Here is a 14,788-nt window from a genome sequence, read left to right on the forward strand (position 1 = left end):
AGCAAGTTGGTCTAGTAGAAGTTGATGATCTATAGTGTCGAAGGCGGCACTAAGGTCAAGCAGACCAGTAAGGCATCATTTCCTTTATCCAGCATTGACCAGCTGTCAATGATGTCAAGGAGGACAGATTCTGAACTATGGCCTGGTTGGAAACTTGACTGGCGTGGAGATAGAGCTTCTTGTTAATCAATGAAAGGTTGCAGTTGGTGGAGCACTATCTTCTCCAGTAGTTTGGAGATGGAGGTTGAAAATGGGGCGGTAGTTGCTTGGATCATTTGGGTCGATGGTTTCTTGAGGGTGGGTTTGATAATGGCCGATTTCCAGTTGAGGGGAATTTTCCCAGTTGACAGTGAGGCGTTGATGATGGGGAGGATTGATACTGCAAAGGCATCTTTGGAGGACAAAGGGAGGTTGGATGGGCATGGGTCAAGGATGGAATTGGAGGGTCGGAGCTCTTGTAGCATTTCTAGGAGCTCAGCATGTGTGACCGGGTGAAGTTGGGAAAGGGTTTTAAATGTGGGGTCTTGGGCATGTGAAAGGGATGAGTCTGTGGGGGGGATCTTGCTGGGAGCGGAGTTGAGATTGCTTCGGATGGTACTTTATTACTACATTTTCCACAGATTAGGAGTACAGTTAAAACAGTTCAACTCCTCTTTTGCTAAGCTGCTATTACAATTTGGAATAATCTTCCTGTTCACATGAGGACTGATATTAAGGTTTTGTAAAAATTTGAAAACTTTTTTTATATAAATTGCAATATGCATGGTATGATGATATTTTAATTATTGATTGCTTTTGTATTCTCCCATAGATTTTATGGCTTCTTAAATCACCATGAACCTTTTTGGTATAGTGCAATTAATAAATTTTATATTAGATTTACACCTTATTACAAGGTCTCAGTAGAGCTCTGTATGAGCCCTTACGGGAGGATTCCCTTCTGGATCTTACAATCAAAATGGTGTTTCTGGTGACAATTACTTAAGCGAGATCAGTTTCTGAGTAACAATCTCTGTCCTGCAGGTAACCATTCCTTAAGATTATGGATGCCCTCCGCACGGTTCTGTCCTTCTTACCAAAGGTAGTCTCGGCCTTCCACATCAATCTGGAAGTCTGTTTGCTTGCTTTTCACCCTATGGGGTCTTAAGAAAAATGATAAAGCGTTGCATTTTTGGATGTCAAGTGAGTGCTTCTTCAGTATCTTGAAGTTACCAATAAGTTTCACATATCAGATCACCTTTTTATTCTGATCAGTCATGACAAAAAAGGGAGGCTGGCATCTAAAGCCTCAATTTCCAGATGGATTAAAATGGCCATTTCCTCTTTGTGGTCTGTGGTAAGCAGCTGCCGATTGTATTGAAAGTGCACTCTGCAGAGGAGTCGCTAACTCATGGACAGAGAACTAAAGAAATCTGTAGAGCAGTTACTTTGTCTACCCCTTGTACCTTTATTAGATTCTATAGGGTGGACTTAGCAACTAAGAAAGATGCCACTTCCGGGTCCTCCATTTTGAAGGCAGACTCAGAGGGCCCACCCTAGATGGGGACTGCTTTGGTACGTTCCTAGTGTTCAGGACCACTAGACATATCTACAAGAAAGATTATTTAGGTAAGAATAATCTTTAATCATGAATTAATGTGTGACTGTTGAGCAGACTATGTAACAATGACCATAATTAAAGCATTTTATTAGAGGTAAGGCAGATAGCTTAATCTTCAGAATATCTCGTATAACTAATGATTCACAGTTTAAATAGACCACTGCAGTAAGATCTTTACAAGTTTAATTGTTCATCAAATGGGAACTTGCATATTTTTGAATACACACTCTACATCCTGCCTTATGACAAGTCTAAATTGCTGGAAAAGTTGCTTGCAGTACTTAAACATTCAAAAATATTCTACAATTACAAGAAATTTCTTTGTCTGAAATACAGTATATATTTATTTTTACTTGTACAAATTTAAGAAGTTACTTTTTATAAAGTTAATATGCTTGAATAGTAATGATGCTAGTGAAAAGCCATCTAAAAAAATGTCACAACACTAGCACTGAAAATACTCAAAATGGCTCCTAAATCCTGAGCTATTAGGGTAAGCTCAGCCAAAATAATAATTTTTTAAAAGTTCATGGAGTCTTCCACAGTCCCAGACAATTCAAGTGTAATTCATCTATATCCATTGCAGTTACAAGTTTTATGTTCTGAAAAAGATATGACATTTTTTATTTTCCAATGTGTGATGTTTTCCATTATGAAGGATAGATATATGGATCTGTGCCATGGGTTTTGCTATAAGCACATAATCCATAATTGAATTTTTATAGGATAAATATAGCTGATTTGATCAGTAAGTGTATGAGATAGCAAAATCTTGATGCCTCAATCTGCTGAAAAGTTGTTGAATTGCCTATTTCGGGCTCTTTTGGCTGTGAGGGCTAGCAGTATGGCTTGTTTTACTGGGAGGTCTTGAACTGGCAGATGGTGATAATAGTGATTGGGAACTAGGCAAGCTTAGGTCGACAATCTTAATCGGTGAATGCAGAGTAGAACTTGAACTGGTGGAGCTTCTAGATGAAGAAGATCTACATGAAGAAAATAAATATTGTGAACTTGACTCTTGATTTATGACGTTAAACAAGGAAAAATTAGATCTTACCTGATAATTTTCTTTCCTTTAGCCCACCAAATCAATCCAGAACCTGTGAGCTTGTGCCTATTGACCAGCAGATGCAGACAGAAAATACAGAGCTCCTCAATATTTTGGTAACAAAAGGATGCCCTGAGAATTAGTAGGCTACTGAATCTCCTGTAGAAACTTGTATTTTGTAACAAAAATCCTCAACCACGAGTAGTTTGGGGGTTTATTCAATGTAATTTAACTGGCCTGCAATGGCTCCTGTTTGGTTAAATCACCTGTTGAGAGTTAAATGGTTATTTTCAGTGGAAGTTAACTAGCTAGTACCACTGAAAATAATTGGTTAGGGATGAATGCAAAACAGATTATTTTGAGAGTTTTCTGGGGTGGCATTTAACTGGCCAGGTTAATCACAAAAATAGGACTACATAAAAGTCACTCAGCCTGTTTAGTGCTGAATATTGCACTTAACTGGCTGTGTATTAGCCAACTGCACAAACCTGGAAATTCAATGCATGGTCCAGCATTGAATTTCTGGATTTAGCAATACAACAGCAAACCACTGATTGCGGTCAGCTAAATAGCAGGCCTTATGAGAGGGAATCTGGCCTGGCCTGGTGGGTTTAAAGGAAAAAGAAATACCAGATAATATCTAATTTCTTTTTCCTTTACATCTTTATAAGACTGGTCTAGAAACTTTCCCTATTGTAGAAGCTGAAGGGACTGACCAATCTGGAGCTAAAACCAGGCCTGCATACCAAGGCCATCTTGGCCAATCTGGTGCTACCAGAACTACTGGTCTGGAATAAAATGTAATCATTTGAAGTATGTGGCTTAGCATCGGCATAAGCAAAGGAGGGAAAAAACAAAAGAATCCCCTCAACAGTTTAGGGGGTGAAGAACTTTTGTGCATGACAGACAGCAGAGTGGGACTTGGGTGTGATAATATGGGATGATCTTAAGGTGGCCAAATAGGTTGAAAAGGTGATGGCAAAAGCTAGGGTGCATAGGGAAAGGTATGACCAGTAAGAAAAAGGGGTAATTGGAGACATAATTTAGAATACAAATATTGTGTAGAATGCTGGAGACTGCACCTTCAAAAAGATATAAAGAGGATGGAATCAGTCCAGAGGAAGGCTACTAAAATGATTGGTGGTTTACGTCATAAGGTGTACAAGGACAGACTTAAAGATTTCAATATGGAGGAAAGGTGGGTGAGGGAAGATATGAGACATTTATGAGACCTATGTGGCATAAATCTGCTTGAGGTGAGTCTCAACTGAAAGCAAACTCCAGAGTGATAGGGCATGGGATGAAGTTAAGAGTAATCTAAGGAAACGCTTTTTTTTTTTTTTTTTTACAGAAAGGATGGTAGCATAGAATAGTCTACCAATAAAAACAAAAACTGTGGATACAGATGTGCTGGAGATAATTTATTAAACACTGACATATAAAACCATGAAAATTCAATTAAAAAAGTACAATGATAAAAAAAAAACTGTGATAAAAATCCAATCGGACCTTATACAGTCCGTGTTTCGGCAAACACACCTTCCTCAGGGGTCCAATGGTTTGCAAACTCATATAAAGAATTGGACTGAAAACAGTCTATTGTCTTTAAACCTGTGAACAAAGAACACTGCAGACAAGCTGAAGTAGCCAAAAAAAAAAAAAAAATGCTAAGGATAGTATAGAATAGTCTCCCAGTCGATATGGAGACAAAAACTGGACTGAATTCAAGAAAGCATGGGACAGGCATATAGGATCTTCTAGTAATTTTATCACTTAGTATAATAAATACAAGACAAGATATGATCTTTGCAGTTACAGTGCCCAGAATATGGAATTCTTTACCATCATTTATTAAGGAAGAAAAATCAGTAAGTAAATTTATTTATTTTTTCAAATTCATCCAAGGTTTAAATGATATAATATTGTGTTCTTGATGTAAGACACTAAGTAAATTTAAAGAAGAGGGATACAGATAGAGGTAGAGACAGGTTATAGAAAAAGTATCGATAGAAAAAAAAAAATGAGAGGGATTAAAGGACTTAGATAAGGACCACCTTACAGGTCATGGACTTGACGGGCCACCTTGAGTGCAGACTGCTGGGCACGATGGAACTTTGGTCTGACCCGGCAGAGGCAACTTCTTATGTTCTTAACTGTTAAAATACTGGTTGAACAAGGATGCTTTTGAGACCTAATTATTGGAGTCTCTATTTATCCTATTCATTGCTTAAACTGACTCATCCTCTATTTTATTCTCTGAGAAATTGAATTAAAAGTTAAAAAAAAAAAAGAGTTCTTAATTTTCTATTATATTTTTATCAATACTTTAAAAATTTCTTACCCTCCATTTGTATTTTCCTTTTATGTATCCTTTACTATACTTATTGTAGTTCTCCCTACTTCCCTAGGTCATGTCCGTCTGTGTTGGTTTTAGTTAATAATTAAGACCCTGTTTTAATTGTAAATCGCTTTGAATTAATGATATTGCGATACATCAAAATTTTAATAAAACATGATACTTGGATCTCTAAGGGAGAGGAGGAGATAATGGATGCTGCAGATGGGTAGACTGGATGGGCCATTTGGCCTTTATTTGATGTCACTTTTCTGTGTTTCACTGCTGAAGTAGGGTGTTGAGGCCTGTGGAACCTAATTCATTGCAATGAGTAAAAAAATGTATTTTGGAATTTGCTCTCATGGCTAGCAGCAGACCCCAATGGGCTCTAATCTTATTGCTGATAGCTCCCACTTCCCTGGATCTTGGAAGTGGTGCAAATCCTCCATCTACCGTGATGGAAATTATTTTAGTAACTGCTATTACACTAAGATATGCACTTTAGGTTATTTCAGATTTCTTTTTTCCTCTGGATCTCAAGGATAGAGTTTGTTTATAGTTCTTCCAAGCTGGAACTCTACTTCAGAAGTGAGGTCCAGCTTTAAACAATGCCTGAATGGCCTGGGGCATGAGAAAGACCTTATGGGGCTGCTTATAATCCTCCACCATGGAGGGGGGGGGGGGGAGCTTCGGACTTCAACAGCTTGAGAAGAAATATACAGCACTTCAAGAGATTTTATGATGAATAAGAAGCTGCTCTGTGAGAGAGAGCCTTACAACAGTGGGAACATAAGAACTGCCATCTCAGGATCAGACCTTTGGTCCATCAAGTCTGGCTATCCGCACACTTGGAGGCCCAGCCACGTGTACACATGGCGTAATATTAGTCACCCATATCCCTCTATGCTTCTCTTAAGGAGATGTGCATCTAATTTACTTTTAAATCCTAGAACGGTGGATTCCGCAATAACCTCATCTGGGAGAGCATTCCAGGTGTCCACCACTTGCTATGTGAAGCAGAACTTCCTGATATTTGTCAGGACTTGTCCCCCCTCAGCTTCAGTCCATGTCCTCTTGTCTGTGTCACATTGGACATTGTAAATAACTTTTTTTCCTGCTCTATTTTGTCAATTCCTTTCAGTATCACTGTATTCTCATCCTCTCCTAGAAGTTTTCTCAGAGAAGAAGTCCATGAAACAGAGGACAGCTGAAGCTAGGGATTCATGACTCCGAATCCTTCAGTAGCTCCAGTCTAAAAGCTAGTTGCACTAAACAGAATAAGTAATACTGCATGGGTCTGCTGCGATCCGATTTTTGGCCAATTCCAAAAGAGTGATTGATGCACAAATAAGTTTGCATGGAAATGATTTGCACTGAGGTTCACTGTAATTCCCGTCTCTCCCATCAGATGGCTCGCTGAGAGAGTGATTCACACACATGCGCAGATCCAGCAGGGGAAGCCCTGCAGCAGCCTTCTGCCACTCAGGTGTTTGAGGCAGGAAACCTTTTTTTTCTTTTTAATAAACACAAATGTTTATCCCTATTTAAAAAAAAAAAAAAAAAAGTCATGCTGACCCCCCCTCCCCCGATGACAACTGTGGGTTATTTGGAGAATGAGTCTTTTTAAAAATCGCTACAATAATGGCTGTGACAGCAGACCATCAGTTTTTAATGAAATTTTTTGAGAATCTAGCCTTAGTGCTGTTATAAGGTACCAACTCTTTTTAAGAACTTAAGAATAGCCTTTCTGGGTCAGACGAAAGGTCCATCAAGCCCAGTAACCTGTCCTCTTGGTGGCCAATCCAGGTTACTAGTACCTGGCCAAAACTCAAAGAGTAGCAACATTCCATACAGAATCTCAAAGAATAGCAAGATTCTAGAATCCCAAGAGTAACGATTCTAGAATCCCAAATACTAGCAACATTCCATGCTACCCATCCAGGGCAAGCAGTGGCTTCCCCCATGTTTTTCTCAATAACAGACTATGAACTTTACATTGTTCATTTTCACTCGGTTTGTAATAATGGCACACCACCTGTCATGGGGCCAGTTTCTATGAGACTGAAATAACAGATCATCATGCCATGTCTGTCTTGGTCTGTACGCCAGTTGCAGTGACCTGTATTTGTTATGTATGTTGCTCGGGGGTATTTGTTTGCAAATTTTTCAATCTAGGGGGGTCCTTGGCTTGAAGAAGTTGGGAAACACTGCATTAAGAGAATGGTGCAGCTCTTGGTTAGGCTATCACTATCTGCTGAAGCCAGAAATAGAGAGGAATTGAAGTAGCTCAGTGCCTACATGCACAACTCCACAGGCTTTGGATTGATCTAGTGAGAATGTTATGGAAATAAAGTATAATCAATATTAATCATTGCCCCCAAATTCCCCCTCTCCCTCCCATCTATTTCTAATGAGGTTTGTGACAGTAAGAATCAACCAGAGCCTACTAATGAAGCATTAATCCTGTTATTCAGTAGGCAGAATAGTATATACAAATGTTAAATGAAAAGCAGTTTCCTCCATGATTCATCAACAGATGATTGCACTTACGCACTACATATGCTCACTTGGATTTTTTAATCTGCTCCTCAATTGGTGATAAGTGTCTGTGTGAAGAGGCTGTTTTGCTTGTGAAATGGAAGCATGCAAGGTGCTGTGATAGAATTTCTGACTAGGGAAGGGAATCCCTTTAATTGAAATTCACCACTGCATCCAGCTTGCTTAGAGTGATGGCTATGCAAAGATTATGATCAAAAATGAAGTGGATGAGCCATGATGGCAATGGGTGAGTTTCACAGAAGAAAGGGCAACTGCAACTGTGCTAAGTTTGCAATAATGACTGAGAAGTGTTCAAAGCACAAGACAGACATAACACTAGGCCTCACACAGCATGAAATACTACAGAGGCAGGTGCAAGGAAAGGACTCTTGGCATTGCCCCATCTGCCATCTTCCAAAAATTGAAGGAACACCTTCAGGGGCATTTGTTGGATGCGGATGAAGAGATGGTAAGGAAGGACTGTGAGCAAGTGCTTGACTAGACAGGATGCACAGGGAAATGATGATGAATAACGTACAAAAATATATACATGTTAGAAACAAACTTTATTACCATTTTCATTTAAACACACGATGGAAGCAGAGGCATTACTTTTTTATTTAATCCTCTCACCATGTAGAAACATCACTACACCATACAATCCAAATGGCACCTCAGAAGTGTTACAAAATGTGACATCTTTATTGCAATGAGTACAAATATTTGGTTAAAAAAAATATCTCAAATACATACCTTACAGATGAAACTGAGCTCCGTGGAGAACTGCTTAAAGAACTGTGACTCCCAGCTGTAGAAATGGTTTTTGGTACTTCTAAACCAAACTAAAAAACAAACAAACAAATATTTCCACTATAACTATTTTATCAAAAACATCAACATGCACATCTGGGAGGGGGGAGAATGGGGGTCTGTTAGATTAATAAATTTAGATATATTAGGGTTCATTATAGAAATTTTATGTGATTGCATTGTGATTGTTCAGGAGGAAGGGGGGGGACTAATTCTGTAATGGATATTAATGGAATATTAAAAGTGTGTGTTATTGATGTATAAAATGTGGTATTTATGGTTACACTTACTGTAAGTTTTGAAAATAATAAAGATTTGGAAAAAAAAAAACCAACCATCCACATGCAATTGCTAGAAAATGAACAGCCTTGTAAAATACCTACCGATATGCTAATAAAGATAAGGAGACCAGAATTGGAGTATTGCGTTCAATTCTGGTATTATCTCAAGAAAGATATAGCAGCGCTAGAAAAGGCTCAAAGAAGAACGACCAAGATGATAAAGGGGATGGAACTCCTCTCATATGAAGAAAGACTAAAAAGGTTAGGGCTCTGAGAGGAGAAATACTTTTAAAACCAAGAGGAGGAAATATTTTTTCACTCAGAGAATGGTTAAGCTCTGGAGCGCATTGTCAGAGGTTGTGGTAAGAGTGGATAGCGTAGCTGGTTTTAAGGTTTAGACAATTTCCTGGAGGAAAAGTCCATAGTCTAGTTATTGAGACATGGAGGAAGCCACTGCTTACGCTGGATCGGTAGCATGGAATGTTGCTACTCTTTGGGTGTTGGCCAGGCACTAGTGACCTGGATTGGGCACTGTGAGGGCAGGCTACTGGGCTTGATGGACCATTGGTCTGACCCAGGAAGGCTATTATATTCTTTAAAGGTAAAATAGTAAATGATGGCAGATAAAAAACAGGTACTTACCCCCCCTCCAACATATTTACTACATTTCACAATACATAGGAAATGGCTGCCATGAGCTCCTGTAGTCTCTCGAGACTATGACAGGAGCTCACTGCAGCCATTTCCTATGAGTGATCTGCACGGGGCAGGAGCGTAGGAAGATCACTCCTGCTCCGAAAACCCACTAGACCACCAGGTAAGGCTTAAGGGATTCCGGGGGAAAGTGGGAGGGATGTGGGGAAGGTTCGGAATACAGCTTTAATTCCGGGGGAAAGCAGGGGGTGGGTCAGAACCGGCCTGAATATTATTCACGGTTTTTTTAATATTCATAGGCTGGCTCTGCCCCTAACCCTCGCGAATATTGAGGGAGAAGTGTAATCTAAACTGCTCAAAATCACTGCACCACTATATGAAAATCCTGAGGACATAACAAATGCTATAACTTCTGCGCCAAGCTCAAATTGTAAAAATTGCTTCCCACAACAGCATGCACTTGTGCTCTGATCTGCAATCAGAAGTCCAAAACTATTGCCAAATGAAGGGATGCCATTCTAAAACAGGACGAGATCGGCACACTGATTTCCTGAGGCCCAGTGAAAGAATGCAGACTCCTTCCCTCTCTCCCCCTTACCTGGCACAAATTAACCCTTACCTTAATTTGATTAGTCCTTAGTTGTAAAGGACATCAGATAGGCATTGCATACGTGCAGAGAATCAGGTTTTGTCCAAGTGCTAATCAGGATATGCCTACGAACAGGGTTGAGGGTGACACGATGTAAAAGCATGTACCTTTGTTACAACCAATCATTAGAGATGTACCTAGGGGAGTTACTATGATGTCATTAGCTTAGAAGCATAATAAAAGGGTCTAGGAGCTAGCCACTGGCAACGCCTCCTTCCCGACTCGTATCCTGTGTGTGTGTGTTTGCTGTGTTCGCATCCCTACATCCAAATTTTGCACAAGGGGGAGCAGCAGCATTATAATTGATCCAATCTGTGTACTTCCCTGCCCCTGTGGCAACAGAATTCACCCATAAATACAATTTTTTTGTAAGTTTTATAAACCACCCCACTGGCAGCCACACTAGATCAATCTAAGTCTTGTGGAATGTAGCAAAGTAGCCCTTAAGATGAATGGAACCCTGAAATCCCTGCCTGAATAGTTTTAGCTCTTTCTTCGAGCCAATAATGCCTTGCCGAAGTGTGAAGTGAGAACACCATCACTGCCCTGCACATGTCTATACGAGTAGTACTGTATCTCCTAATTCCACCCAGGCTCCACAGTAAAAACAACACTTTTTGTGTACTCGGTGGGGGTCTTCATTATACACAGTCCCTGAAAATTACCTCAGGAACAGAGGCCACATTGGCACTCCAGCTTGCAGCTTCGGCCTGAATGCTGTAGAGAACTAGAGCCCTGCCACAAAATAGACAGTGCTGATAATCCAAATTCCCTTTGGTCTGTCCCAGTATGGCAACTCGGTGGGGGAACTTAAACTCTTATAAGTTAACACCTCTCCTCTAAAGGAAGAAATAGTCTATTTATTTTTTTAATGGAGCTTAGACTTGCAAAACAGGTCAATCCCTGCTCAACTGAGTTTGAATTCTACAGCTGACTTATTTCCTATCCCAACCAGTCCAGCAGCTGCATAACCTGCCTGTTACCATCTGCTGGAGACAAAAAAATACTAAGGAGCTAAGGCTTTATAAGGCAGCGCTCACACTTTGTTCTCTGTCTCTATCTGCTAGTTAACAGGCATAACTAGGGTTACCGTATGGCTCCAGAAGAGAGGAAGGCTTGAAATATCTGGGTTTTACTTCCATTGAAAGCAATGGACGTAAAACCCAGATATCTCAATCCATCCTCCTTTTTCTGGAGCCAGATGGTAACCCTAGGCATAGCTCACAGGTTCTGGACAGGTCTGGTGTGGGTGCTAAGAATAAACTGAAGCTAAATTATTATTGCTCTGCTCATAGATAGTGAAAACAAGATAAAGATTTCATCCTAGCAAAGTTATGAAAGGTCCTGGGGAATACCTGCTATACAGAGCGAGTCTAATTCCCATATAAATTCCAAATTGAGGCTATGACCCTGCCATGTGTAGGACAAACTATTTGCTGCTGATACAATCTTATTGTGATTACACAATAGTTCCTATGGATTTTATTTTTCTTGAAGTGTCAGAAAATTAAATTCTGGGGACAAAAAGATACAAAAACTTAAATACTGTGTAAGGAAACTGACTTGCAGGCTTTATGCATACACATTTTTACTATTTTTGCTTGGTACAAATTTGATCAATGTGCTAGTACAAAATAGGAAGCTAGGTCAATACACAATGTAGATTATAGTTTAAATTAAAGGTGAAGGGCCGATATTCATCCAGTGGTAATCAGTGATTTGCTGACCACCACCAGCGTTAAACCCAGAAATTCAATGCCAGGCCATGTCTTCACTCCAGTAGTAAATTTCCAGGTATAGGGATCTGACTAAAACCGTATAAAGCTAGGACTGCATTTTACGCTGTACTATTTATGCGGTTATCTTTGGCACTTAACTGGCTAAGAGCCCAATCCACCCCCAGACTGCTCCCATAATAACTGGTTTTCATCTTGAGTGCTATCTAGGCATTTTCAGCAGCACTATCTGAATGGACAATTTAAACAACCAGGTGCCTCTTCTGGCCATTTAAATCATTTTGAATATCAGGCCCTTAATAACTATGGCCTTCTTTTACTAAACTGCAGTAGAATTCTATGCACACGGGAGCATTTACTGGGCTGCGGTAGAAACCTCTACTGCGGCTTAGTAAAAAGAGGGGGTATAGTTTGGAATGCCTATGCTTCCAGGCGGATTTCTTGGGTAGTCAAACCGCAGTGTGGTATAAATTGTTATATGGATATTTGAATTAAAAAAAAAATGTTCTTAGGGATATTTGGAGCATTGAGATAGGGCACCAAATTTCTGCCTCTCAATGGCCACGTTTTTGGTCAAACTACAAGGTCAGCATCTATGAGACAGACTTGGTTTTTTTTGTTGCATAGAGCTTTATGGACCCCAATTCGTTTACAGAAGTTGGATAGCTCTAGGTCTAATAGATGCTGGCATTGTGGTTTAGAAGCTGGGACATTAGATCACTTAATTTTTTTTTTTGTCCCTATATTAATGCTTTCTGGAAATTAATTTGGTCTCAAATTAATTCATTGTTAGAAAATCATGTTGCCCTTTCATACGATACTATTTTATTTGGTACATCAATGAGATTCAAAAGCCCAATATCTGCAGATAATAATAAACTTTTATTAATATTGACAGGGGTTGCCATTCAACAGATTACTGGAAATTAGAAAGATTATACGAAGCTTAATTATACCTTTTGGTGGAACTCAGTATGTCATATTTATAAAATGGAAAGGGTGCTTGCCATGCAACAAGGAAGTTATAATAAGTTTAAAAAGATTTGGGGGCCATTGATTATTTATTCTAATGATCAGACATCTTAAACACCTAGATATTAGATAAGAAATAGGGGGGAATGGGTAGGGAAAGATAAATTGATAATATGTGATTGTTAATAAATGGTGATGGGAGGGGTTTCTTTTATAGATATATATTTCAAAGAATATAAATAAGATTGTCAAGTGATTTGTGATAATTTTATGTTTGATTAATTATTATGCACTTGTTGATGGATTTGAAAATGAATAAAGAATTAAAAAAAAAAAAAAAAAATTCTCCTCTGTTTTCATTACTACTTTGAAACTTTTTTGCTGCCAAAATGTTTTTTCAACTGCTTGTAGGAGAAAAAAAAAAGCCATGCAGGGCAATACCGGGTAGCTGCGCAAAGTGAGGCATTGGACACAGCAGTTGTGGAACCATAGTTTATTCAACTCAGCATGGAATAGCTGGTGCGATAAAAATATTACCTGTTGAAAGTATAACTGAAGGGGAACAGCTAAATCAGGATTTTCTTGCATTGCACTGACCAAAAGCTTATCAATGAATTTATTGAAATCTTTTAGATCACGAAGATCAATGTCTTGTTCTTCTTGCGTTTCTTCTTTAGTGTTTTTTATTGAACGAATGTCTTTGACCAGCTTAGCACACTGTTTTGACATAAAATTGGAAGTATTATCATTTTAGCATTTACAGAACTCTCAGCACAGTTACTATATTATATTTGTCAGAATGTGCTGATTTTAACATGTACATTTTGGTAACTAATGAAATGTAAGGCATTCTGAAACCAACCTGTTTAGCTACTCTTTCAAATTTTTGAGTTTGCTCATCTGTTTCTTTATTTAGTTGTAAAATGTGTGTGAGTTTATCATCTGTCTTCCCATGGTAGGCTGTCTCCTCTTTCAGCATGGTTTCTAAAGTATTTTTCATACTCTGGAAAAATATGAAATATTCACAGCAAAAAACCTGGTTTGCAATATCAGATTTATACATGCATAAAAATGGTTAAAGTCTTCATGAACAGAACCAGAAAATTGCTTTATCATCAGTACAAACACACAAATTAATTTCGGGAGTCTTTTGAACTTTTCTTTTTTGAAGTATTCACCACACAGCACAAAGGTGAGCAGTTGTTCAGATAATCAAAAATGGTTACAATCTGCTCCTCCTGAGTTGGAAATCGAATGGTGCTAGAGGTTGTTATTTCAAGTGTTCCGAACATAAAACATATAGGGCTGCTTTTGGTTCTCTTTTTGCTACATAACAGTGTAAAGTTGACAAGCACATGCATAGTAGAGGACAAAATGGGATAACTTGCACTTGAGAAAGAAGACAGCTGAACTTTGAACTTAGGGCTCCTTTTACTAAGGTGCGCTAGCGGTTTTAGCACTCAAAAGACAGCAACTGCTGTTATAATGTTTACTGAAATATGTGTAAAAAGACTTCAAAACAGCGGTTATGTGACAGTACAAAAATCAGGTTTTGTATTAGCAAGCTCAGTACCTGAGTGTCTTCCTGAAGCTCCTTAATTTGCCGTCGTTTGTACCTGTACTTTTCCTCAGCAGCTTTTTTCTGTTCTTCCAATTGCAATTTCTCTGCATACTCCTCACCTCGGGAGGGGGGGGGGCAGGGGAGAAAAAACAGTATTTTGGCCACTGCACAATACTGGCTACAATTAAATAACAAAAAAGGTATATTCCAACACAACTAGCTTAGTGTTTTTAATGGGCATTAAAAATACTTTGTAACAGACTATCAGAATAAATGCAGCCATTTTCCCTATCCTGTCTCTATGGAGAACCCTCTCTTACAGGTAACTCTGCTTTACTTGAGCCACTTAATAGCCCTGAAACATCCGATCTGGCATTTGACCAGTGGGAATCTGGTTGTTGTTTTTTTTAATTCCTGTATTTGACTGTCTGAAAACTGCCCTCCAGTCTGCCTAAAAGTATGGGTTGTGCCGAGCTCTACGCTTGTGGAGATGGCGCGGTATACAAACCTAAGGTTTAGTTTAGTTTAGTTGTGGTCCATAATTCATATTTTTAGCCACATTTAGGACAGACACAGAGCTGAATACATTTTATTTATAAACCAC

General features: G+C 39.0%; 1 protein-coding gene across 4 annotated transcripts in view; it reads right to left on the bottom strand.

Moving 5' to 3' along the window:
* Positions 1-1,679: 1,679 nt before the first annotated feature.
* CCDC39 (coiled-coil domain containing 39) overlaps positions 1,680-14,788 on the bottom strand; it is a 187,398-nt gene continuing 174,289 nt past the window's right edge. For all 4 annotated transcript variants that reach the window (XM_033958862.1, XM_033958863.1, XM_033958864.1 and 1 more), the window contains 5 exons: positions 14,197-14,303; positions 13,486-13,626; positions 13,161-13,340; positions 8,275-8,363; positions 1,680-2,583 (listed from right to left, as the gene is read on the bottom strand). In XM_033958862.1, coding sequence (XP_033814753.1) covers positions 2,409-2,583; positions 8,275-8,363; positions 13,161-13,340; positions 13,486-13,626; positions 14,197-14,303 — 692 coding nt within the window. In that variant the 3' untranslated portion in view covers positions 1,680-2,408. The remainder of the gene's footprint in view (positions 2,584-8,274; positions 8,364-13,160; positions 13,341-13,485; positions 13,627-14,196; positions 14,304-14,788) is intronic.

This window comes from Geotrypetes seraphini, chromosome 9 (genome assembly GCF_902459505.1).
Source record: "Geotrypetes seraphini chromosome 9, aGeoSer1.1, whole genome shotgun sequence".
NCBI classification, from domain to species: domain Eukaryota; kingdom Metazoa; phylum Chordata; class Amphibia; order Gymnophiona; family Dermophiidae; genus Geotrypetes; species Geotrypetes seraphini.